The following is a 26,898-nucleotide window of genomic DNA, read 5'->3' as shown; positions in this document are numbered from 1 at the left end:
AGGGCAGACATTGGTGCCATCTGGTAACTCTGTAGTGCTGGCAGATGGGATGTAAGTCCTGGAATCGTTGAAGCCACATAGCCAGAATTCACGCCAGACCAGAGGACCAGACCTTCCTATGTGTTACTGCTGTGGGTGGCTGCAACGCCCACGGGCACAACTGCTGCCTGCCTGACAACACCACAGAGGCAGGACACCGACAGCACGGCTTCATCTGCAGTGAATCTTTCGCTGGCACTCATTCTGCTCCTGGTTCCTGGACACAAGACAGCTCTCTCTTGCAGTAGCTCCGTCTGCCGGGCTTGTGTCACGCTGTCCCGCCTGCAGATATGCATGCAGGCAGGGCAGACGTGCAGGAAAACAGATGTGCACAGGTGGCAGCAGCCAGCTGCGCCACACGGAACCAGGGAGGAGCTTGAAAATCCTGCTGCCATTTTCCCAACCTGCTTCCCTCCTTGCTTCTATCTGCAGATGAGGCGATTGCTGCTCCCGTGGCCTGCAAGCCAACAGTCCAACCCAGGGGGAAAATAACACTGGTGCTATCTGTCTGTTTCCGAAAGTTTAGTAGCTTCCAGGTTCAGTGAAGGTCCACTGAGCAATGGACCTATCTTGGGCTTTTTTTGAGAAGGCGAGAATAAGGAATGTCGGTTTTGAAAGCAACCCTGTGATCTGCTTCCTTACATGCTCTCCTGAAGGGTTCAAACATGCAAGAAGTCGGGATTCACAGAAGGTCTCCATATAGAACAAGAGGTTGTGCCCGAACTGCTCCTCACGGGAAGTACCTGAGAGCCATACCAAGGGCTCCAAGGTAACGTCAGGTCAGTGCTCGGAAGAGAGCGTAACTGACTGTGAGAGAAAGGGAGAAAGGAAGGAAGCATCACGTAGGATGTGTCAGTTCACTCACATCTCCATCACTAATCCTGCTTCTTGGAAAGGTCGCAGTTGTATGAGAAATTATGCAAAGAAAAACAAAGATGGCAACAAGCATGAAACTGGCATGAAAAATGAATCTATGAGAGCAAAACTTGATGGGATCTGGGGGTGAAAATGAGACATTAGAAGCCTGCAAAGTCCTGAATGGCAGAGAGCCATCCCTGCAGCTGTGCTGGTGAGGAATGATTCACTATTTCTGTATGAGCAAGTACAATCTGAAATTACCAGGCTGCATAAAAGACAGGCTGAAGTTACCAGACCGCATATTGCAGTGAATAGGAGGCAATTCACATCTATTACAATTACAAATGATTGAAATCTGGGTTGTGTGAGAGGAAAAAGCTCAAATGGGTACAAAAAAAGGCAAAGCCCAGGAAAGCAACACACAGGTCCTTGCACACCATCACCTGCTGCACTCTGCTGCCACGTACCTGTGGTTGCTGCACACTGGGTATGAAACAACAGATCACAGCTTTATTCTTTATTTTCTTAATGTCTGGTAGGGATTACTGCCAGGACATTGGGTGAGGGGCTGCAGCTACTTCTACAGAATTTACCTGGACACAAGTTGTTAATATGTTTCAAGATTAAGATTAAGGCCATTTCTTCAAGATAAAGAAGGTGGAGGCTTCTAGAGGGAACAGACACGATGCCGATATGAGTTTCACATGCAAAGTAGCTGCAAGCTCTGTCACCAGTAAAGTGAGGAACTTAACAGAGGATATAATAGTATTAGAATAATAGAATACAAACTGCAGCTGAGGAATGCCATGACCAGCAAGGCAACAGCCCAACCTGTTACAGAGCATTTTTATCTTAAAATCCTGCTGGGAACAATTATCCCATAGATACCTTCATCTCTGCATCCGGAGCAAAGCCTTCATCTGAAGGGCAGTCAGGCTCAGGAGGAAACCTGCCCTGCCCAGTGTAAGTGCTTCTGTGCTCCTTGCCATCCCTAGCAGGTGTCCCGGCCCCCAGCAGGGAAGGGAGAAGGGCCGGGAGGAATGCACACAATCTCCCAGCAGTTTCCTTCCCATCCTGCACAGCCATGATCTTTCCTATGGTGTGCTCTGCCTGGGGTTGGCCATGAAGCAGCAGGTCCTGGTATCTTGGCCGGTTCTGTGCCCGTTCTCTCCATCTCTGACTGGCACAGGCATGGTGCGGCCCTGCTGAGATGTGCCATGATGGACTGAGGGGAACATTTCCCTTTAAATCTGGCAGTCAGCTGTGCATTCATTACAGAATTTTGCTGCACATATATGAAAAGAGAGCAGTAGCCATTTCACAGTGATTTGCCACTGAACAGCCACTTTCAGGAACAGAAATCAATTTTTCAGTGTTTCTTTACTGGCTCTGCTAACAACTGACAATCGCAGTGCCAAGCAATCCACAGCCTACTCCCATTCGTTACATTTTTTGCACAGAGGCGTCCTTTACATCAGCTTCCACTGTACGCAAAGCATCACATGCACTCCCTTGTGAAAAACTTACAGTGGTAAGAGATCCCACAAGGGAATTTCAGTTCAGGAGGCCACTCACAGGGATGGCAGGGACAAACCTCACCTGGGACTGTCCTCAGCTTTGGCACTTCAGTGACTGCTCCTGATGCAGATCCCCCACACTGCCAGAGAGAAGGTCCCCAGGCCATGAGTGTTCCTGATGGAGGTGACTGCATACTGCAAACAACAACCATCCATTCCTGAATGATCAGTTTAAGTAAAACTGGGTTTGAAACAAACAGATCCTCTCTCTCTAAACTCTGCAATCAAGCTGCTGCACTTTTAGCTTTGAAATGTCTCTTCCATTCCTTTCAGAAGAGTATATATTATGAACCTTTTCAGTCTGTAAAGATTCAAATGATAGTACCAAAATTAAGTTTTTCTTCCATGAGGTACCTTAGGCAACCAAGAGAAGCATAATCAGGCTTTAAAGAGGCAGTCTGAAGATTCCCTCTGATCATCCAAGACCCAGAGGCTTAACAGCACAAGGGGGAGCACTGGAGGAGCTGAGCATCCCCACACCTCCCAGCAGCATCTGTACCAGCACTGCTCACTGCTGCTTGTTAGCACATGGTGTGCAACCTTTGGGCTGGTCTGGGTTGCACTGAGAGAAGAGGAATTGTTTTGGGCTGCACAGAAAATATGTAGATCATTATGAAAGTAATGCCTCCTATTTATTCCCATGGAAGCTACCACAGCTACAAAGAGCACAACAACACTAATTGATAGAGCAATTTTGTTTTCTCAAAAACAAAATGTTTTGTTTTGTTTTTTTAATATAGTCACTATCATTAGCTGTGTTTTCACCAGCAATGAGCAAGAGCCTGCATGCTACGTTCGTAACAATCTGCATCAGCAGAGGTCACCCACTGTTGCTGTCCCCACTGCTGAAATGCAGCACGCATCACCTCACTGTGCTCACATCCACCACTTGGTTTCCATAAACATTCAGCAAGCATCAGTGCATGTCAGTAAGTGCCATTTGTTCTGCATGGAGGAATTCAATGACACATCTCTGCTTCATACGCACTCCCATGTCAGGCACCATTGTGTCACAGTGCCCTCTGCTGCCGTCTGTCACACAGCAACGCATAACGAGATACTGGTGGGAAGGTTCAGCCTCTACTGCCGTCCCACCGATGTCCACCTCTGACAACATGGGCCAATATAACAGGAGGCATTACTTTCGGAGCGACCTTCATATGCAACATAGTTAATACATACAAGCAACAAAATTGAGTACAGCTTTAAGGCAGATTTCCCAGCAACACAGAAATGCCAGCTGGAAGGGTGCCTCCCACCTAAGGCACCAGGACGAGGCACGCAGAGCTAGAAGGTGCCAAACATCTTCATTATAAGGAAAGTTTTGAACTGAATTAATTTACTGCCTCTGGGATTCTGGGAAAAAATAAAAGGTGAGATGAGACTCCTCAGAAACAATACTGACTCTATGAAAACAAAATTATTATTGCCATTGCCACTCATGCTAGACATTACTGGTAACACCTTGGATGTGACACGGCTCCAAGTGATGGACATGAGCATGAGACCCAGCATGAGAAACTTCCTTTGGAAGCTGCTCATTTGCTAACTGCACCCAAAGCAGCCAGAACAAGGCTCAACAGCTGAAAAGGAAGTTAAACTCTACTAAGACACTAAAACACCTGGTATAAACCAGTACACAAAAATTCCTGGTGACGGGCACATCCAAACCATGCAATGGCCTGTCCTACTATATTGTATGTATCAACACTACTTTCTACACAGATGAAATCCGGCACGTGAGTTTTGACCAGCATGCAAAGTTCTGATGATAACCCATTATCAGTCAAATCAAATTAAAGAAAATGCAAACAGATGCCTCACAGTCACTCTGCAAGTGAGACTTCTTCTGCATGAACCCATCCAGCGTTGCAAAGCTGCCAATACGCTCCGGGCTCTGAGTAATACTGTCCCCACGTGCAGACAATTCCAGACACACTGCAGCCACTCTTTACCCGGAGGCTCTTCCTGGAAACCTTGAAAGTGATAAACAATTACACAAAGCAATCTTTATTTTCAAATGCTGCACTGCATAAATTTTATCTGGTTAACAGTCCTATGCACAGACACAGACCCCTCTTCATCCTCCCCACTTCATTACTCAACAAAGCACAATCAGGTCAACTACACAAAAAATCACGTTGATCTGAAGAAAAACGCATTTGCAACTCATTACTCATTTCCTTACAAGTCAACAGCGCTTCCTTGGAGAAATCATCAAGAAAAAAAAACCCACTACTTCTGCATTCAAACGAGGAAGATTGGGCACGGCACAGCGCTGGTCCCATGCATGGCAGCTGCTGACATTTCCAGCATTCTTCATCTTCTCAACCTCAACAACTTTCAGCCTCTCTATCACAATATACTAAGTGCCATTCCGAGAAGGCGTGAAAAAAAGAAGGCAAAGGTCCTCCAGATGATGTCTGGCCAAGAGATACCAACTAATTCTGCCACGTGTTCTTCTGAAATGAAAAGTGTTTTCTATCTTTTGTACACACCAACGTTTCCAAGAAGTCCTGAATTTCAACCTGTAGTCCAGATTTCTCTGCAGATGCTATCCAGCAGGAAGGTTCTGTAGATTTTTGAGTACTGTTGCCTTTCGTATTTGGAAGAAAAGAGGTATATGGTGGTTGGACATTACACTCATGCATTTCTTCTTGAGCTCCACAGAAAACAATGCCCAATTACAGCCAACTCTACAGCTGATGTATGTCCAGAGACCTCATACTTTACGATCTGTATTTCCTCATGTGTGCAGCAATAGAAGCAGAAATCTCAGCACTCCTCTTATTCTGGCCATAATAGTCCACAAAGTCACCATCTGGCCCAAGCAGGTACATTATTATTGTGTGATCCACCTGCAAGAAAGCACATTGTTATCTGGTGAAAAAAGATCCCGCACATCTCTCAAAGACAGCATCAACCATGCTCCATTCAGTGGTGCATCCAGCTGTCCAACAAGACTTCTTGCCAACAAGCTAAAGTAAGATCTGGGAAACTTTATCATCAACTGAGTGACCTTCTGTTGTTCTACTTGACAGAACAAATTCCTCACTGGCACTCAGGATGCATGAAGGAGCTCTGTATGCAGACAGATCCTCCCCAGGCAGAGGCAGCCCTCCCTCAGCACACAGAGGGCTGGGAAAACATGGGGAAGGCACAGGCTGGTGGCCTTTCCCCCTCACTTTTCCCAATTTCTTTCTAATTCTCCTAATGCTCTCCAACACCAGAAGGTATCCAGGCTTCTGTTGCTCTTATCATGTAAATTCAGTATAAATGGAGATACTTCAGTAAAGAAGCCATCACTGCAAACAAAGGGACCAAGGGCATCACTGGGACACAGGAGCTGCAGACACAGGAGCCGGCGTGCAGGGAAACACCACGTGCTGGGAGAGGGTTCCCTCTGCTGGCTCCTTGTGATGGCATCTGCAGACACCACACGGAGTCTGAGAGAGATAATGGGACAGAATTTGAAATAACCTGAAAAAAATTAACAGTAACAATGGTTTGGAAGTGTGAGGTACTCCAATTTTATTTATATTAAAAATAATTTCATTTTAAGTATCTTTAAAACATCTCTGGGTGATCCGTGACAGCACCTCTATGAGAAAAGACATAATAAACTGAAAATGGAGGCCAGGAATCTGCAGTGAGTACATAACCTTAGTGCCACTGAACAAAAACGACACAGATGCACTCACATACCAAGAGCAGGTCTGTGTTTGGAACCAAGAAACTGCATAAGTATTTCCAGCATCAGAAGCTAAAAGGATGCATTACATTTTACAGCTTTTCCATAATGGCATTCGTGTTTCTTAAAATTTTACTGAAGTATGTTTAACTAAAATATTTTATTCTAGGTATCAAATGAGAAATGACCACAAAATCAAACACCAGAACCTTTTAAAGGAGTTTGAATTATAATCCAAACCTTCTTGCCCTTCGATGAGACTACCACCAACACAAATCCAGAACAGGCTGCCTGCCCATAGATCCTGAACTCCGTGCCTGCAGGAGGTTAAGGACAGCCAAGAGACCACTACTTTTCAAGCTGTGGTGCACTGCCACTATATGAGTGCACAAGATCACTGTACGACTTTCAGTGCAATCTTCCAAACCATGAAATAAAGCAAAAGATAAAAAAACTGCACGCTCCGTAATTAATTACGAAATTGAGATTATTATATAGGAACTATCGATATTCGAATAATACTTGCAAAATATAAATAGAAGTTTAGGAATGATTATTTGTAAGTGTTCATCTCCATGTTCTTTTCAAGCCAAAACAAGCAGAGAATTGATCTCTGCCTCCTCCCCACCGCTCAGCAGCACACAGAACACACAGCGCTCGCTCCTGCACAAGCACCATGCTGACTCACTGACTGGAAGGCAGCCCTGTGCACAACACAATGAGGAAAAAAGCCCTTACTGAGAGAAGAGGCAGAGCAGTAATTGCCTGGGTGACAGGCAGGCACAAAACCAGCCTAAAGCTGTCCTTCCAAGATTTGCTGTTGCTGTTATCCTCTTTCCAGTTGGTTTCAGAGGCTCGTGTCTTCTCACCTTCCTGTAGCAAATACGCAGAGCTCGCTGGAGTTGCAGCCAGAATTGATGCACACACACTGCTCCCTGTGGCACCACGGCTGCGGCTCTCAGGCTGTTCTGCTCCAAACTCACTGCTTTCTTCCTCACTGTCTCCCACTGCTCTTCTCACACTCCAGGCTTCCAGGTGCTTAGCACAACCCCAGCACAGCACAGCTGTTCTCTCTGGAGCCTGAATCCTTTCTCATAATTACTAACATTTGTAGTTATGGTCTCTTTTTATTCTTCCTTCCAGCTTCCCTTGAAGCTGCTCTCATCTACACACTTCTTTCCCATGGCGAGATCCCTGTATTAAAACCTGTAAGTGCTTTGCTAGAATCTATATGTGATTTAATTCACAAACAGCAGCCCTCCTTCAGCTTTTGCAACCTCTTTCCATCTCTTCTGAAACTCTGTTCACACATTCAGTGTAAGATTCGACAGACTTTTTTCCCCTCTACTTAGTCCACACTCTTTGCCAATCCTCCTATTCTTGCATCTCCCTTTCATAAATCTGATTTGAGGCAGTACCTTTTGACTGACAGTAGACTGATAAAATGTCTTTTGAATTTCCCCAGCAATCTCCTCCCTGCACCCAAACATACTGTCTTGGACACTGCCGTCTAGCTACTGAGCTGACACTTCAAGCAAAAGCTGGTTCTTGATGTCCCACCTGACACTCTTTTAGGAGTCCAGATGAGTACGTTTACCATGGTGACTGTCTTCCCTTTACAGAGACTGTGCATTGCTTTTGCCTTTTCTTTACACGCATCAACGTTTTTGTTCCACCAGTCTTTTGCCCACATGCATAATTTATTTGCTGCAGTCAGGCAGTTTGAAAAATGAGGGTAAGGATAAAAACACTGGATCAGACCAAAACCAAAGTGCTACTTTCCTCTATTATCTGTCAGTTTCCAAACATTTCTAGCTCACTGGCCTCCCAAGCTGCACATGATTTCTCTGCATTTCATCATCTGTAATTCCTCAGTTCCATTTTCACTTTGGAGCACATGGGAAAAGAGTCCATCAAATTGGTTATGTGATGAAAAAAAAACAGTTAAATTCATTATCAGGCCATATGAGCCTGAGAGCTCGTATGCATTCTGCATGCAGAACTTGGACTGCATGTTTCCAAGAGCTATGTTTTCAGTGAGGCGCTGAACTCGTAAGAGGGCTCCTCAGTTCACACCTCTATAACTCAGCTCAAGATGTGGGTGCAACAGGGCTCTGTCACAGAGGGCTTCAGCACAGATTACAGCAGCTGTCTTTTGATTAAAATCTTTATCCCATTCTCAACCAAAACCTTCCATTAGGCAAAGGCCCTACATTTACTCACAATGTAATCATTGTCTTCATCTTTGGGACCTTCGCTGTAATACACGCGGAAGGCTTTGGCCACTTGGTCGATCTGTGCTCTGGTACCAGTCAATCCAACCAGCTTTGGAGAAAATTCTACAGAGAAAAAAGACACTTAGATATTCGAGTGAAAAGAATCCTCTCGAAGCCTCCTTTTCATTACTCTTTACTGATTGTTATAAAGCTCCAAGATAGAAAAAAACCTGTACCTTTAACATATCTGGCAATGGCTTCTTCACTGTCCCTCTCAGGATCAATGGTGATGAAGAGTGGGATCAGATCAGGCAAGGACGGGATTCTATCTGTGAACAGAAACATCAACTATTACACTTTTTTCTTAGCAACCTAAAAACCATTTCCTAATATCCCTTCAAACACAGTCAGAGGCAGATTGCTACAACATCCACCTGAGTCCTCCCTAAGTAGCAAAGAAAAAAGGCTGTTTGGTGTTGCTTAATTTCTATAATACTATCTCTGAAAGAAGTAAATAAATGCCATGAAAACCAACGCTCTGTGCTTGTGCACAGCTCCAGCTGGAGGCTGTGCCCTGCTGAGAGGAGAAGACAGATGGGCGCTGGTGCAGAACACGAGTGCATGTAACCTGCCATGGCCATGCCTTATTAAACAGAAATCCTCTGTTCTAGAAAGGTCAGTGCTGTCACATCCCAAACACCTGATCCGAGAGACAGGAAGCTTGATTTATGTGTTGTTCAGTAATTAATTCAACTACTGAATGCTAATTAACAGCATTTTTTAAGACAGGCATTTACTCCCACAGGCAACAGGTCACCACGATAAGCCTTGCCCTCCTACAGCCCAATTCCCGTACCAATTTCATTGACCACTTCAATCATTTTGTCCAGTTCCTCAGGACAAATGTCGGGGCAGTGCGTGAAGCCGAAGTAGATGAGCACCCACTGGCCAAGATAGTCTCTGTTGGTCCTGGGCTGTCCCTCGTGGCTGACAAGCGAGAAGGGCCCTCCCAGCAGCGGTTTCCCGATGCCTCGGTTCCGCTCCTTCTCCAGCTCTACAGGAACAGCAGGAGGAGGTGAATTCCAACACTGCAATCTGTGCCCCATCCCTGCAGGTCAGGCCCCGGAGCAGCAGCAGTGGGGCAGCCCTGCTGCCACCCACTGCGCACAGCTCCCAAGCAGAAAAGGCTCCCAAGCAGTGCCTTCCACTTCAGCCAAACTTCTGTACCGATCGCTATGTTTCAAAAACCACAACGATCGTTCATCGTCACTGGACTGTCACACTGCTGTCGCAGGTGCACGAGATGGAGAGTTGTGTGGCCCGGCTCCGTACGCATTGACGAACCGAACACATCAGGCAGTTGTGAGACTTCAGCATTAAAAACGAGGAAATGCGTGCAGAGAACCGCAGCTCCCGGGGCAGCGGAAGGTTCTCCCACCCCTCGCGGGGCTCCGAGCAGAAAGCGTGAACGCGACAGAAACAGCGCACGTGAGAATGCAAGCAGGAAGGCAAAGGAGCAGCAATTCGGAGAAGGGCTCCACGATTCCACCCCGACCCCCCGCCGGGAAACACTCACTCTCCTCCTTCGCCTTCTTCACCCTCTTCATGGCCAGCAGCAGCCCTCCGCACAGGATGAGGGCGGCTCCCAGCGCTCGCCAGGACACCAGCTGCAGGGGGAGAGCTCGGTCAGGGGCCGGGCGCTGCCCGCACACCTCGCCAGGCGGGGTTCCGGCCCCGAGGCGGGGGGAGCGGGACCGGAGCGAGAACTCCCCTCCTATTCTCCCCCCCCAAGTTCTCACCGTGCGCTGCGGTGCTGCGCGGCGGCCGCTTCCGGGCGGCAATCGGGATGCGGAGCGGCAGCCCGGTGCCGGCGCGGCCCCTAGTGACAGAAGCGGCGCCGCGGCCCGGTCCTGCAGCGCCTGCATCCGGCTCGGGAACACGACAGCGGCGCCGGGCGGGAGGCGCCACGGCCGCCACAGCCGCCAGCAGCGCGGGCCGCGCAACGCCGCCATTCCGCCCGCCCGCTCCTCCACCCCACCCCGCCCTCTAGCCCGCCCCTTCCGGCCCCGGGCGGCGGCCGCCATGGAGGACGCCCTGCGCTTCTCCTTTGGGGTCATCGCGGACGTCCAGTACGCGGACGCGGAGGACGGCTGCGATTTCTGGGGCTGCCGCCGGCGGTACTACCGGCACAGCCTCCGCCTGCTGCGGGCCGCCGTGGAGGCTTGGGCCGCCGAGCGGCCGCCGCCCGCCTTCGTGCTGCAGCTGGGCGACTGCATCGACGGCGTCAACGCGCGGAGCGGCTCCGCCGAGGCGGAGGCGGCGCTGGCGCGGGTGCTGGCGGCGCTGGGACGGCTGCGGGTGCCGGTGCACCACGCCTGGGGCAACCACGAGCTGTACAACTTCGCCCGGGCCCGCCTGGCGCAGAGCGGCCTCTGCAGCCGCCCGCCGCCGGGCCCCGGCCCGCCCGCCGCGCCGCCCGGCGATTGCCACGCGTACCACTTCTGCCCGGCGCCGCGCTTCCGCTTCGTGCTGCTGGACGGCTACGAGCTGAGCCCGCTGGGCCGGGACACCGACAGCCCCCGGCACCGGGCGGCCCTGCGGCTGCTGAGGGAGAAGAACTGCAACGCGGACCTCAACAGCCCCGCAGGTATCGCCGCGCTCGGGAGGTGCGGCGCTAAAGCGGCGCCCGGCCTCGTGCGGGGAGCCCCGAGCTGAGGTGCCGCGGAAATCCGAAGGATAAACCGTTGATGATAGAAGGGAAGCAAATAAGGAACCTACAGTAGGTGCGTGCACGTGTGCCTAACCTTCTTCTTCATCGCAGGACTGGAAGAACCTCAGTTCGTAGAATTCAATGGAGGATTTAGCCAAGCCCAGCTGGACTGGTTCGATGACATACTCAGGTTCTCCGATGAAAACCATGAAAAAGTTGTCGTTATGGGTAGGTGGAGATGGAGGATATATGCAAAATGGTTACGAAGCAAACTAATACAAGTTAGCAGAGGAAAACGTAGTATCAGGTACATATGTAAGTGGTGTAGTTGGAGAATAGCAGCTGTGTCTCACACTCGGATGAGCTTGTTGGATAGAGGCAGCAGCCTGAGCTTCCCACCCAGGAAAGCTGCTTGTTTGGGAGCAGTTTGATTCATAGAATCATAGAATGGCCTGGGTTGAGAAGGACCACAATGATCATCCAGCTCCAACCCCCTGCTGTGTGCAGGGTCGCAAACCACCAGACCAGGCTGCCCAGAGCCACATCCAGCCTGCCTTGAATGCCTCCAGGGATGGGGTATCCACAATCCTCCAGAAGCAATCTGGCAGCGTCTGAGTATTGCTGAGCTGGGACCTAATATTCTGAAATCAAGATGCTGTATAAAGAAGATAAAAGATATTTGAAAGGAAGAAAGAAATGAAATACGAGAACTTTACAGATGCCCTGATTTTTCCTGCACTCCAAACTAAAGTGGTTCTGTTTATATAGAGAATCACCAAACAAGGATGTATAGGCACTGGGCACTACATAGGAGAAGAGGCCAACTCCCACCTTGCCATAACCTCCTGCAGGTGGTTGTCAGCCTCTTCTCCCTTGTAATTAGCAATAGAACAAGAGGGAATGGCCTCTTGTTGGAGGGGAGATTCAGGTAGGAATCAGGTTAGGAAAAATTTCATCTCCAAATGAGCAGTCAGGCGCTGGAACGGGCTGCCCAGGGAGGGCACGCCATCCCTGGATGTGTTCAAGATGTTGTATTGAGAGATGAGGTATAGTGATGGTAGGTGGATGGTAGGACTGGGTGATCTTTGAGGCCTTTTCCAACCTTGGTGATTCTGTTATGTGTTAAGTAACTTTTCTGCTTCTTTCCCTCTCTGCTGCAGGTCATCTGCCCATTCACCCAGATGCTTCAGACAAAGTTTGCCTAGCCTGGAATTACAGAGATGCTCTTTCTGTCATACACTCTCATCAGTGTGTGGTCTGCTTTCTTGCAGGGCACCTGCACGATGGTGGCTACTGTTTAGACTCACATGGTGTTCATCATCTTACTTTGGAGGGGGTTATTGAAACTCCACCTGAAAGCAATGCCTTTGGAACTATTTATGTCTATGATGATAAAATGGTATTAAAGGGAAGGGGCAGAATTTCAGACAGAGTGATGTGTTTCTGAAAATGCCAAGCAGATGTCTAACTGCCAACTTTTCTCCTTTAGGAAGTACTCAGACTAAAAAGTATGGCATCCAGCATGTTCTTTGCTTGTAGAAAGATCTACATGTCTGATGCTTGCAGTTTTAACTCTCATGTTTCTCTCTCAGATACAGAACTCTAAAAATTATGTTTTTGTAAGGAACAAGATTTAACTTTTTGGAGAATAGAGAAGGCCAGTAACCGTGTTTGAAGAATGCAGAATGTTGACTTAACCACCCAGTCCTGAACAGATTGCTGTTCATTGTGAAAAAAACACAAACAAAAAGCCACTAGGTGGTAGTTTTGTTTTTCCAGGATATACCTGATTTAGTCAGATTTAAAGCATTAAAATTGTACCCACCCAGAAGCAGCTACATACATCTAGCTGGAAAGTCCAAGCTGTAGCCTAAAGCAGTCTTCTTAATGCTGCTTTAAAAGACTAAAGTCATTTTGAAAAAAGTGAAGCCAATGAAAATGGGCACTGTCTATGCTACATCAGAGCACAGTGCAGAGAGGCCCAAGCTTTAAAATAAAATAAAGGCAGGAAAACTATGGCATCGTGTAATGCTGCAGATATAGCAGGTGGGATACGTGTGTATCCCTGGCCTGCAGCAGCACTGAGGGAAACAAGCTCTGAGCTCTGACTGGGGATGACTCGAAGCGTGGTGCTGTGCTGCATCTGGATCCATGCTGTCTCCACAGCCTGAGTATTCACGCTCACCTGCACGTGCTTCTCCATGACCAGTGATGATGGAGCATGCTTACTGTCTCTGGGCTGCTGTACGAGTTCTGATTTCCAAGAACAGAAATTCTTTGAGAAGCAGGTTGTAACAGTGACTGTGTCTGCTGGCGGCACTCTGTGAGCATGCTTTTTGCAGAAAATAAAGAAGCTTTCACTTGGTTTTCTTTAGAAAAATAGTATTTACTACTCTGTCAAAACCATGACTTTCAGTTAAAGGTAACAGCAAAAATATTGCTTTAGATATATTCCACTTACAATTTTAGCATAGGAACAGAAACAGACTGGTTCACCTTTCAGCAAATCTCAGTGGAGTATCTTGTCAGACATCTTTCAAGTTTTATATCCATAATGAGTCATTTATTGAAACAAAGTGTTTGATCTACTTTTCCCTTAATGTTACAGAACAGTAGCTTTCCCAGATACAAGGTGGAAGGAGAGACTGAACTGGGGATGCCCAGATATTTTGAATAATTAATCTTATATCACAAGAAGGTCAAGGGTGCTTTGAAAACATCCAAAGAAGCAGGCTGAACAGTATCCATAGAAAAATTCTCCCCTTAAATTTGACAATGTTCTTCTTTTTTTTTTTCCTGGAAGCCTCAAGCCACACTGTGGGAAGCAGCCGGCCATTCCTGTCCTGTCAGACTGATACTAACCTTTCATTAAGAACCAAAAAGCAGCAGCAAATAAGGTCAGAATATTTATTTATGTGCTGTCTCCACCCGGTCAAATCACAGTTTTACAGTGTTCTGGCCAAGATTCTCGCATCTCTTTGTTCACATAAATGTACAGCCATGAAACGAAGGGGAAGAGAGCAACCAAGATCGCAGCAGTCAGATGAATTCCACCCAGCGGATTCCTACAAAGAAGCAAATGCAACAGTGCAGTTTCAATTCAGACTGCTACCACTGCCGTGGCTGTGGTTCGCTAAAGACAGCAGAGAGCCTTTGGCCGCTGTATCATCTCTATGTAGCTTCTGTAGCTGCATCAGCAGAGTCTTTAGTGGAGCTGTACCATATGCCAGCAGAAATGTGTTCTGCCACCTTCACAGGCTATGTGAAACAGGCGACAAAAGCACTGCCCAGAGCACATTGCGTGTTTCAACGTTACAAAATATTGTTTGGCAGCCTGAGACTTATCATGCTCCCAGCTGTTACAAATTAATTTAGTGAAACTGCTGTAATACAGATCTCCAGAGAGGCTGGAAGGGAAAGCACTTGCCCCCCTGTCCGTGCTGGTAGAATGCAGCAGACCCCATTAGACAAAGCACTCACTGGAAAGCTCTTAATTTGGGAGCAATGGTAGAAATGGTTTTGTAGCTTTCATTAGCAGTAGTGGCTCATGTTCACTGGCCTGTTCCACAGAAAGAGCACACTGTCTTTGTACAAAAGGGGAATGTGTCTCCTGCTCATTATTGCAGAAGAAGCAAGAAAAAAAATGTTTTAAGTTTTCCTTCCCCCCACTTCTGCAGACTTCTAGATGTAAAGGATCCTACAAGCTGCAGCACCAAATACTGCTGTTGAGGATTAAGATTTAGACGGTAACATGAATGGGAAAATCACAGAACATGATGAGTTGGAGAGGATCCAACAAAGCTGAGCTCCACACAAACATCAAAACGTGAAGTAGAAGAACAAGCAGCCAAAATCACCTACAGGTTTCCAAGAAGCTACTCACTAAATCTGAACATATGAGTGAATTAAGAAAAACTTACTTTGCTGAACTGCGACAAAGACTCATCCATGTTGTAATGATCACCAGACCAAACAACTCTCTAGAAAGCCAAACAAAAACTAGATCAGAAAATAACAGAAACATCTGCTTGCTTATGAAAAATGCAAATTGCCTCCAAAAGAATAGGGTAAGTATGGGCTGTCTCCCTTTGGAGATGTTAAATATATGTCATAGGGACTGCACTTCAAATAATTACAGTACTGCTTCCCACCTCAAATCTACAAACACACAACTCAGCTGTACAGCTGCAGAAATTCCTGCTTCTGCTTTTGTTCCATTGCTAAACTTAATATAAAAAATCCCTTCTATTAAAAAAAACCCCACATATATAAAAATAAACTTAACTATAAAAAAGTGAAAATATAACTTTATAAAAATATACTAAATATAAAAATAAACTTCTATAGCACATTTCCCTCATCAGTATATATAGCAAAGCAACACTGCACTACTCCTCACTGTAAAAAGAAGTGCTAGCTGCTACTGCTTCCCCTCTGCTGAGCAAGCACCCAGTTTAGCCAAGCAATCAAGGGAATATCCAGGTGAAAGATCCTTCCTCCTCCTTGGTACCCAGCAATTCAGAGGACTCAGCAGCCTGTGACAGTTAAGCACAGAAATGGTATCCCCTCAAGAGTTTTTACCACTAAATGCTATTTGTACAGCTCCTGTAGCACAACACACAGCTATTTCACAGTACTGTGCTGTGGTCTCTGAAAGCCAGAACTGTCCCCAGTTAAATCTAGCTGCCTCAGTTGGGTAGGATTCAGGCATGATCCTTCATGGCTGCCTTTCAGTCCTTTTATCCAACAAATAGCTGGTTTGTAATGCTGTATTCCTTCCTCCTTGGTTTGATTTACCAGAACCAACAGCACCACTGCAGCAGTCCAACAGAGCTTAGCAATGTGACCCACTGGGAGACAGCCTGGTGTACCGAAGTCTTTCAGGGGAATTCAGTACTTACCTGCCCTCCTCTTCATGCAAGATGTTTCCTTGAGTATATGCAAACAAAGAGTAAGCCAAGGAAATGGCCCCAATAATACAGCCAGCAGAATGAAGGTCACAGAGGCTCCTCCAAAAAAAGTTTTCTGAGGAAAAGAATAAGCTGGCAGAAACTGCAATGTAGCATGAAGTACATTCTGTGAATTGAAGAGTAACTAAGCTGCTAACAGAAATGCCTGCAGCACATATGCCCTAGGCAGGAAGACAGAATTAATACCATGTATGACTATGGAAAGCTGCTAGAAAGCGCTGTTGAAATTGTACACTAGCAAGCTGGGGTCTTCCTTTCCCAGGAATGCAACTTCTTGGCAGCAGTGCTGCAAAGAAAACGGTTTCCTGTTAGCCTAAGCAAGCAAAACATATTCCAGCGTTCAGTATGCACAGAAAATCAGAAGGCAGATTACAAATGGGAGTTTGCTTAATTAGGAGAAACAGCTCTTCTGGAGTGCACGCTCACAGCTCTGACCAGCAGTGCTAATGCCATGGCACAAGGAGCATCTGCCTCCATGCTCCCTGACAAGCCCCCCTCTGACCTTTTGCCAGTGACCATGAGCAACATGACATCTCTGCCTCGGGGCTGGGGACTAATGTTTTAGAGAGAGAAACAGAGACATGAAAAATCTGAATGGACCCACGGTTTCTTCTCGCTTTCCATGTCCATTTCCTCGAGGAGGAGAGGTGAAATGGCACATGCTGAGCTCCAGATGATCTCAGCAACATCCATAGCAAACACTGGGAAGTCAAAAGCAGTCTTTCCTAGGCACTGACTTCTCCAGGCAAGCATGAAAAATGATGGGCTGCCAAAATTCAAGAGTTCATTGTGACCTAACTTCATAATAACACTATAAACTAATAATTTGGCCAAACTCACTGCAGCTCTGCAGAGGCTGCATTAGAGGTTCCATAGGCCTGAGTGACAAAGACCACTTGTTGAATTTACATAATGTCAAATTACACAACAGTTGTGCAGTTTTAATCTTGATTTCCTAAAGATTGTGGTGCAAGTAACATACCTGTAAATTAGCTTGCAGATTCTCCTAACCAGTTGAATGCCTCAACTATGTTGAGGCTGTACCTACTGCAAGCCTCCCCTGAAATGTCTGAAAACGCAGGCAGTGATTCTCATAGGTTCTGGTTTTATGAATGGTGCCACACTGTATGCTTAAGGTGGAAAACTGTAATGGTGTGATTTGTGACAATGACTGTACTCCTGAAGATTCTCTCTTCTGGTAGAAGCGTAGTTTCAAATCAGATTAAACATTCACTCAGAGAAGATACAGTTACTTTAATTGACAATAGTCATGATACCAAAGATTTAAACAATTCAGTTTGTAATTCAAAAAACAGGTCCCTTTGTACAAACATTGTGGGAAGGCAACAAGGGGCAATCTAAGAGAGAAAGAAGTTCCAAAGCGCAGTCTGTGTATTTCAACATCAGTGCTACCTACAGGTAAACTACGAAACCAACTAAGAGATCCCTTGCAAGAACCCCTTGACTGAACAGGGCAGGTGCAATGTTGGATTTAACATGTATGGCAATCCTGAGAGTAGGCAAGAACTTCATGGGAATTGTATGAATATTCATGCATACAGTGCATGAATATTGCATACAGTGAGGGTGATCTAGCTCTGGGATATGCATGCTTTGTGGAAGGATCCCCATGCACCCAGCACTGCAAAAAACAAGTGTTGGCTTTCTAAACTATCTTTTGGTTTGGAGAGTTTTCTTACTTACGTTTTTCTGTAACAGTCATTTAAAAATTAAAACTTATTTTCTGGAGTCCTGGACCATATCTAATCTGAACAATTATTTCAACACCTCATATAGGTTAGTCCTCAGTGTATAATTGTATATGACACAGGTAAGCAAAAACCCAACTTTACAACAGAGAGACTGCATGAATTAAACTATGTACTAAGGTCAACAACAGAGCCAGGTTCAGAACATGCTCCCAGGATTGTGCTCCATTTGTTGCATGAGTGCTTAAATAAAGGTGTAGTGGTAAGACCAACCCTGTGGCAGCCCTTTAAGTAGGGCTCCTGTGTTTGCTTGCAGCATTTCCAATCACAAATACTAATACTACCTTCAGCAGAAGCAGGTCCCTCAGCTTTCTGCACACAAAACGTAGCAGGACACATGTCCATACAACCTGACCTGTGACTCAGTGAAAACAAACTTTTCAGGGGCAAAATCTGAGCAGAGATTCTGTTTTACACACTGATATCATACCTGTTACCAAAGGGTTAAGGACAACAAACAGCGTAAGGGCAGCCGGCACCAAGTAGACAACCTATTAATCAAACACAAACTTAGCAAGCTAAGGAAGGAGATGTAGTCACCCACAGCAATTTCTCCACAACATTTTTTGAGATGCACAAAGCAGCTGTAGAGCTCTCTCCCTTCCGCATTCCCCAGTACTGCTAGCACTACCCTGTGTGCAGGAAAAACCCAGTGCTCCCCTACCTGCCACCCAAAATCCTTGTGTGACACAGCCGGAGGAGGTCAGCCAAGCACCAGAACTCGTGCTCCAGCTCCAAGGTTGCACTGTGGTTCCCCTCGGGAAAGGCCCTGCGAGGAACTGCTCCCCACTCCCCGACCGTGCCGGGTGGGAACAGCAGCAGCCTCGTTCCTGCATCCCGGCCTCGGCACTGCCAGCTGGGCTCACCGCTTAAGGGATGTGCGGGGAGCGCAGGGGCACGGCAGGGGCACGGACCCACCCGCGGCTCCCGCCACCCACGGACACCTCTGGCAGCTGCGGCTCCAAGCCCCGCTCACGCCGCCCCAGGACCACTGGCGGCCGCTCCTGAGAACGACAGCAGTAGACAGAAGAGAGCGAGTCTTCTTTAACTTTCTTGAGAGTTCGGGATCCCCGCTGAGGCCCGCGCTGGCGGGAGCCAACCGAGCCGGTGAGCCCCGGCGAGCGCAGGCGAAACGGGGCGGGCGGGACCGGCGCTTTCCGCGTTCTGCCGCTAGCCGAGCGCGAGGGCCCCACGTTCAGCCCCGCGGGGCTCCAGGCCGTACTCACCACCCACAGCCCAGCGTCGGGATCGTTCACCTGCGGCGAGGAAGCGCACCCTGAGCCCTTGCAGCCTCCGCGCGGGCCGGGCCGGGCTCGGCGGGCGGGACGCGGAGGAGAGAGGCGTGCGGGGGGCCGGCGCCGCGCCGGAGCGCGGTAAGGCCGCGAGCCCGAGCTCCGCCGCGGCCTGGGACGGCGTCCCGCCCGCCGCCCTCACCTGCACGACGGCCGCCAGCCCGAAGAAGGCGGCCATAAGAAGGTTGCAGAGCCTCCACGGCAGCCCCGCCATGGCGGCACGGCTCTCCGCCTCCGGCGGGGGGCGGGCCGGCCGCCCTTCGTCCTGCCGGGGCCGCGCGGCCGGCAGCGGGTGTCTCGGCGGGTTGTGGGACCTCAAACCCTGGAGGTTTCCGAGGCTTGGCTGGGCTGAGCTCTGGGCTGCTGGTGCCGATAATCCTGCTGCGGGTGGGGTGATGGACTGGAGCCGTCCTGACATCCCTCGTGCCAGCATTTTCGTGTTTCTGCAATAAATCGTGTACCAGGAAGGAAAAGTAGATAATTGTCTGAGGAAATAAACAGGAAATAAACATGAAAACGTGCACGGTAAGACTTCAGTGAAGCGAACTGCAAACTCTCCACCCCTGGAGGTATTTTGAAGATGTGCAAATGCGGTGCAGTGCTGGGTTAACAGACATACTTGATGATGTAAGAGGTCTTTTCCAAGCTAAATGATTCTGTGATTTCTGTAGTTATCAAAATGTATGAGCCCTTACAAGAACAGCCTTGCCTGAGCACTGAGCAGCCTTGCCCCAGGACTGCCCATCTCCAGCTCACCGAAGGTCTGTGTGCCTGTTGAGCCAATCATTGACTCACAGACGTAACCTGTCACACCACCATGGATCTGCCTGGCCATCACCTGTAGATTGACTGCCCAGCTTGATGTTAGACCTGCCTTGTCATCAAGGACTTCCCTGGTGGCTCAGACTCTCATTTGGGTCTGGCTGCAGCTCCTGGGCCTGCACTGCTCACCCCACACAGAGGTGGTAGAAGAAGCCCTAGCTGGTATCTCCCTTTTATCCCTGTGCTCAGCACTGGTGAGGCCTCACCTCGAGTGCTGTGTTCAGTTTTGGGCATCTCAGTACAGAAAGGACATGGAGGTGCTGGAGCAGGTCCAGAGAAGGGCAACAAGGCTGTGAAGGGCTTGGAGAATGTGGCCTATGTGGAGAGACTGGAGGAACTGGGGCTCTTCAGTCTGGGGAAAAGGAGGCTGAGGGGAGACCTTACTGCTCTCTTCCAATATCTGAAAGGTGCTTGCAGCAGAGCGGGGCTGGTCTCTGCTCACTGGTGACAGGACGAGGGGAAATGGCCTCAAGCTGAGCCAGTTTAGGTTGGATATCAGGAAAAACTTTACAGAAAGGGTTGTTCAGCACTGCAATGGGCTGCCCAGGGAGGTGGTTGAGTCAGCATCCCTGGATGTGTTTAAAAAACATTTGCATGTGGTGCTCAGGGCCATGATTTAGTGGAGGGCTGTTAGTTAGGTAGTTTGGGTAGGTCGTGGTTGGAATCAATGAGTTTTAAGATGTTTTCCAACCTGAGCGATTCTGTGATTCTATGATTCCATGATTCTATGATTCTATGATCCTTTGCCCTGTGCTGTCCCTCCCAGCTCCTGTCACTTGGGGAGTGGCCAACACTGACAGGAAGGTACAAGACGGGCTGTTGCTGCTGTTTTCAGGGATATCTTGGTCAAGAAGGATTATGGAAGACTAGATATTGATTTTTCAGCATAAGCAAGACAAAGTAAGGAGCTTCTGTGAATGCAGCAGTCTGGTTCCTCCCTGTAGTTGAGAACCACTGTCTAGTCATGAAGAACATTGTGGGCCCACCTCTACACGCAGTCAACATGGAAGAAAGATTTATGTAGTAGCAGGTATCTGAAACATGACTTTTTGTGTACTGTAGAAATAATGAAGATACTGGCATCTGGATTCACAGAAGAGAAGGTCTTGTAATTACTTGAGAGCATCTCACATGTATCTCCCATCTCCCCGGAGCCATGAAATAAAACAGTTCTGGGTATCACAGCTTGGGAATGTTGTGATTTGAAGAGCCCAAAGTAATGAGGAGTAATATCTAGTTGGGGATAAAAGGAGCTTTATGCTTTTCCCAGCCAGCATGCTGGGATTTAAATCACTATTTTTGTATAGACCCTATGGTCTAGGATTCATTCTGTACTGAAAAAGAGATTCAGTTTGTTGTTTTTTTTTTTGTTTTTGTTTTTGTTTTTGTTTTTTTTTGTTTGTTTTTTTTTTTTTGCATTGCCTGGAGAACAAAAAGAGTACTGCTCAGAAAAACAGTACTTCCTCATCATTTCCTGATCACTTATCTCCCAAAGTGATAGTTACCAAATGTTGGGCTGTTTGTCCCACTGATTGCTGTAGCAGTGTTCAACTCCACTCGCATCTCACCAAACTGTAATATGGAAGACATATGAGTGCATTTGTGAAGGGGATGACTGCTCATCTAGTCCTGCTATTTTTAGCTAAGTCTTCTCTTGTACAGGTTATGAGAAATTAAACTGCTGCACAGTATGTTGCAAAGAAGCAAGAGCTCTCATTGTAAATGGCTGCCATTGTTAGAGCTCCGCTGAGTAGGCTTTATGTTTCATAATAATTGTTTTATTCTGTATCTTAAACAATTGCTGGCAGCTGCAGGCAGAACAGCAGGCCACATCCAATATAACTAAATCCCCCTCGACATTTAAATTGATTTGAAGCCCATCAAAATTAAACTGATCTCCACAGGTGCCCATAAGTGTACAACTTTCCTATTAACAAGCACTCCAGGAAGAGGTTACCAATCCTTAGAGAAAAGCTCAGGGATTACAGTGCAGCAGGATGTGTACACTTTGTTTTCCTCTCAGCAAACCCAGCCTGAACTGTGTATTTCCAAGAGAAACAGGCAAAATGTCCTTGCAAATTTTCCGTAAGTCTCCAAGGAGCTGAATCCCCTTGGTGAGGCAGCAGGAACAATGCTTAATTCCTTGGTTCATGTTTTTTAAGGATGTAAGACCTGGCCAGAGAGCACTCAGTCAAGTTTGTGTTGCAACCTCTGCTACCAGATCTTCAGTCCATTCCTTTCACCTTGGAAGAGCTGAGCTCCAGCAGTGAGTACAGGGGGCAGTGTACTGAAATCATTCAACAGTTAGGATGCTCAATGAGAAGTAATGGCTTGGAACAGTCACCTCTCTGCACAGCCGTCTGGACAGTACTAGAGCTGTTAGTTTTTATGTTTAATTTCCAGGTCCAGGCCAGGCTTCTGAATGTATTTGCTAAGAAAGGGGAGGGTATTTCAGGCTATAAAAGAGAAATGTCAAGGACTTCCAGCTGGATAAAATGTAATAGTGCTGCTAGGAAGAATAAAGAGAGTTGAATGTTAAGATAGAGTATCTTTTGTTAGAGCAATTTATATGATGGGAAAATAAAAACAGAGTCTGTACACTACCTCTTTTCAGCTGGGAAGCAAAAGTGTGAATTTCTGTCCATTTTCTCCATATTAGCCGATTTTGCAAAACGAAAACTTAGCTGGGATGAGCTCTGACTGATCTGTTTGACTGATCACAACTCACTGCACACCCCTGCACCAAGGCCGTGGTTGGGCTGCAGGGAGAGCTGCTGCTTGGCATGTCACAGAGGGGAAGCAGCAGCTTCTGGAGAGTAGCTGGGAGAAAGCCATGGACAGAAGGCAGAGAAACAGTCAGAGAGGCAGTATCAGGGCTGTGCGTGGAGTGGGACATGATTTCTGCTGCCTTACCAAGCAGCAGTGGGATCTGAGATCAGCTCAGCTGTGTGTTCCACTGCCCTAGGGGAAGCTACCAAGAAGGGAGCAGTGAGGTGGGGGGCTGCTAAACTGGTGAAGAGCAGCATCTCCTGGGTGCTTGGAAGGGGCTGCGTGGGGGCTGTCTATCTGTGAGTTAGCAAAGCACAGTGACACGAGCAAGAGAGTGTGAAAGACCCCTCTCTTGAGAAGGTGGGGGAGAGGAGGGGATTGACTTGCAAACTCTGTTTCTGTTGCATCTCTGTTTCATCAGGCTGTCTTATTCTTGGCTGCTCTGATTCAAAATTAATCATTCGTATTTTATAAATGTAACAGATCTGTAGCACTTGGTGTACTTACTGCAAAAATGAGTCCAAGTTTGTTTACTTCAAAGATTTACCAACGATCATGAACACTTGGAACCACCCACACGGACTGAAGAGACTTTCTCCGAATGGAATGAGTTTCCAGCAATACTGCTTTCTCCCATAAGAGGGAGGCCAAGAACATTCAGTACGTCTGTATGATTCGAGCAACTTAAACATTGGTTCAATGTGAGATGAAACGTTCTTCCTTGTTATACGTCTGGGAGTTTGTTACTTAGCTGGTAGAAACCCATGCTTGCCTTCATCTAGGGAACTCCAACCGAAGGACAGAAGCTTTTACTCAAAGTGCTGGAGGGGCAGACCAGACAGCCAACCTGCGATCCTGGGAGTGCCATGCTGTTGCCCAAGAACCTGCACCAGACATGTCACTTGTCACAAAGCTAACTTGGGACATTCCATAACTGAGGAAGAAGCAGGACCCAAGGGCAGGTTTACAAGGGTTTCACTGAAGTAGTGTTATGATCCCGAGACCTCCCTCATCCATTAGGGAAATGAGTGACGACCATGAATTTTTGTAGCAGTTTATATGCAATTTGCAACAAAGCATGGTACAAAGACATCGAATCACATCACTACACCAGTTCTGACTCGGCCACTCATCTTCCCGTATTGCCATGCACAGCAGGGCTCCTGGTGCATTGCCTGAGGTTGTTTCCCAGACCTTGCTCTTCTCTGGAGTCAAATGAGAGATTTTTGTTGCCTTTCAAAACAAGATTTTTGGTATTTTGGCACATAACCTGCTTGCTTCTCTTTGTACATCCCACAGAAGAGCTCAGACAGTAATGTCTATCGAGACAAAGCAATAAATTCTTTCAGTGTAGAGCAGTTGGCCCTTTTGTCACACACTGACAGAGTCACCCATTCCAGTGACTACACCATAGCTTTCATCCTTGCAGACACTGATGATGCTACCGTGAGTGGCCATAGATTGGTTTTGGTTGGATCAAAACTGGTCTGGGTGGAAAGGTGGAATGAGGAAGGGCTTGGAGGACTTAGTGCATTCCTGGTCCAAAGATCCTGACTGAAGCTGAAATAGGGAAAATACTGGAGATAAATGCATGACTACGCAGTGAACTGCCGTACAGGCTTTGGCCTTATTTGCATTAATTGATGGGTCGTGTCCCATGAGGATGGAAGGATGGAACCTGCCTTAGGGAGAAGGAAAAGAACCTTGTATTCACTGCTTTGTTGACTTCAGAATTTGAACATCTGAACTGTTTAATAGATAAGCCTCCTTTTTGTCCTTATTTTAATCCTATGTTAACAACCCTTTTCCTACCTCATTATTTTGCAGTGCTCACACAAACTGACCTACCTTATGCTTTTGCCAGATGCTTTCTATAATTCTAAAGACCTTCAGTACCCCAGTACAAAGTTCTGGAGGATCCCACTGAACAAGGCACTTGTATGTACCTGGAATATAACAAAGCATTGCACAGCCATCATGAACTTCTCAGCAAAAAACTCTAATGTTCCAGCATAACACAGTTTTTGTAATCATTATTTTATCATAGTCAAAAGTAGTAGGTCTATGTATGTTAACTTTAGTTAGGTTTTAACATCAGCTCACCTGACTCTGAAGATATGACTACTCTGGTGAGAAAACTGTACCTCGAGGGCTAATTATCAGTGACTGTTAGAATGGAAGAACATATGGAAAGTATTTTCCATTCTGACTCCAGTTCTCTTTACCTGGATGATTCACACTCGAGAGTACCTTATAAACTCCACAGATAACCCTAAATCCACACCATGGCAACAAAACCAGCAGTGTTCGGTGCCAAACTGACAATTGGTGGAAAGAGCCAGAATTCAACGGGTACAGCCTCAAGTATTATGATGAGCAACACAAATACTGGTGAAGGAACAGCTAGATAGAGGGTTTCAAGAGAGTCTAGAGGTATAATGGTGAGCAAGCTGAACACTGGTGATAGTAAAGGCAAATGCCATCCTGGAAAGCAGGATAAGCTGCAGTAGTGTGCCTAGACAGGACACTATTTAAAAAAAAACGCAGATCGTACGCAGAAGAACGCAGAAGGAAGTCAAAGGAGTACAGTGGAGATTCTGGGAGGCACAGAAAACATGAAGAAAGGCTGAAAGAATTGGATTGATGCAGTCTGTAGAAGAGAAAGTCAGAGTAAAAAGGGGAAGGGAAACAGTCACCAATTGCCTTAGAGGTCATTTCAAAGAAGGGAATTACTTGTCTTGTATTGCTGTAGTGAACAGGAAGGGATGTAAAGGATTTCAGCTCAGACAAAAAAGCTTAAATTAGGCTTTCAGCTAATGTCTGGATAGTAGAGTGACAGAGCAGATTGCTGGGGGATGATGCAATCTCCATCACTGGGGGTCTTTAAGAACAAGTTTCTCAAACATTTCTTAGGACAGATATTGTTGATCCTCCTAGATTTGCAGGGCAAAACAAGATAAGCAGTATAATCTTTACCTATGCAAACCAGATGCAGGTGACCTGAAGCAGAGGTGGCAGGCAACTGTCAGCTTCTGACTGTTTTCCAGCAGGCACTTGGTTTCTTTATTGTGACTTATAAGATGTCAGCTTTGAGCTTGCACTCTTGGTTAGAGCAGAAGAGAAAGCTTAAGGAGAGGGAAGAGAAAGGAAAGTTGTGGAATTAGGGGAGATGTCTTCAGTGCCAGAGACTAGACTACACGTGACCCCCACTCAGGCCTTTAACTCTATACATAAGTTCACATGGGTGAAAAAAGAAAGCTTTTCAAAAGCAGCATCAGCTGGCTTTGTAACACTGAAGAAAAAAAAAGAAAAAAAAAGCTGGAAGAATCCTCAGGTGGGGTCCTGAATTCTTCCTTTCTGTGCTGCTTTTAAACCAAGGCTTTTACTCAGGTCCCATCTGACCAGTGCTGCAGCTGCATTGTTGCCCTGTCCCCACTGACCCAGACGAAGTCCCCTGGGGACTTGACTTCCCATCTTTTCTTCAGCTCTCCTCATTGCATTTATCTCGCCTGGCAGTCTGGCACCCGCAGCCGAGCGCTGCCCCCCGGGGGAAGGGAGCGGAGGTGGCTCCGAAGGAGGACGTGGGGGCGGGCGGGCAGTACGCAACGCCGAGCGGCCCGGCGGCGCGGGGCAGGGGCACGGCGGCGGGGAGGGGCCGCCCTGGAAGCGAGGAGCGGGGCGGGGGGCGGCAGACCCCGGGCCCGGCCGTCGGCCTCACGGGGAAGGCAGCGGCCCGGGCCCGCACCGCCGCCGCAGCGGAACGCAGCCTGGGCGGCCGCGGGCACCCCGCCTGGGAGGGGTTAAGCGGGAGCCCCAGCCCGGGGGCGGACGGCGGACGGGGAGGCTCCGGCGCCTGCTATACGGCGGCGGGGCTCTAGGTGTCCTGCCTGGGAGGGTCCCTGCTGCATTGCAGGCTCCGCGCCGCTCCGTCTCCGGCGCGCACAATGGCGACTCCCAGCCCCAGCAGCGGCTCCGGCTCGGGCGGAGGGAGCGGGCCGGGCCCGGGCGGGCCGCCGGCGCACGCGGCCGTCAGCAGCATGCAGGGTAAGCGGCCCCGCGCTAGGCCGCGCCGCCGCCGCCGCTTCCGGGCCGGGCGGCGCTCCCCGCTCTAGGCCTCGGCGCGGCCCCGCTCCGCCTGCGGCTCTGGCGGCCTCCGAGGGCCGGCCCGGGGGGCGGCGGCCGTCG

At 47.9% G+C, this 26,898-nt stretch overlaps 3 protein-coding genes and 1 long non-coding RNA gene across 4 annotated transcripts; 1 reads left to right on the top strand and 3 right to left on the bottom strand.

The window, feature by feature from the left end:
• Positions 1-4,468: 4,468 nt before the first annotated feature.
• LOC122193155 (protein SCO1 homolog, mitochondrial) lies at positions 4,469-10,393 on the bottom strand. The gene is made up of 6 exons (XM_042893876.1): positions 10,181-10,393; positions 9,958-10,048; positions 9,238-9,435; positions 8,618-8,710; positions 8,389-8,504; positions 4,469-5,332 (listed from the first exon to the last, which is right to left on the bottom strand). The coding sequence occupies exons 1-6, from the start codon at positions 10,391-10,393 to the stop codon at positions 5,204-5,206; spliced, it is 840 nt and encodes a 279-aa protein (XP_042749810.1). The 3' UTR covers positions 4,469-5,203.
• A 34-nt stretch (positions 10,394-10,427) lies between these two features.
• Positions 10,428-17,303, top strand: ADPRM (ADP-ribose/CDP-alcohol diphosphatase, manganese dependent; the record flags this gene model as incomplete). Its single annotated transcript, XM_042893874.1, has 3 exons — positions 10,428-11,028; positions 11,203-11,319; positions 12,252-17,303. Coding segments are annotated over 3 exons (1,005 nt in total), but the record flags the coding sequence as incomplete, so codon positions are not given.
• Positions 13,985-19,366, bottom strand: TMEM220 (transmembrane protein 220). The gene is made up of 6 exons (XM_042893873.1): positions 19,265-19,366; positions 19,057-19,086; positions 18,261-18,321; positions 15,993-16,116; positions 15,012-15,071; positions 13,985-14,156 (listed from the first exon to the last, which is right to left on the bottom strand). The coding sequence occupies exons 1-6, from the start codon at positions 19,334-19,336 to the stop codon at positions 14,024-14,026; spliced, it is 480 nt and encodes a 159-aa protein (XP_042749807.1). The 5' UTR covers positions 19,337-19,366; the 3' UTR covers positions 13,985-14,023.
• A 4,434-nt stretch (positions 19,367-23,800) lies between these two features.
• On the bottom strand, positions 23,801-25,907 carry LOC122193154. Its single transcript, XR_006182829.1, has 3 exons — positions 25,690-25,907; positions 24,562-24,659; positions 23,801-24,273 (listed from the first exon to the last, which is right to left on the bottom strand). It is a non-coding gene; the product is annotated as an uncharacterized LOC122193154 (long non-coding RNA).
• Between the last annotated feature and the right edge of the window lie 991 nt (positions 25,908-26,898).

The sequence above is a fragment of the Lagopus leucura genome, unplaced genomic scaffold (assembly GCF_019238085.1).
Source record: "Lagopus leucura isolate 7727_CA_CO unplaced genomic scaffold, USGS_WTPT01 111-30_obj-0_obj, whole genome shotgun sequence".
Lineage (NCBI taxonomy): Eukaryota > Metazoa > Chordata > Aves > Galliformes > Phasianidae > Lagopus > Lagopus leucura.
The sequence above is the reverse complement of the archived record's forward strand: the minus strand, read 5'-3'. Positions and strand labels throughout refer to the sequence as shown.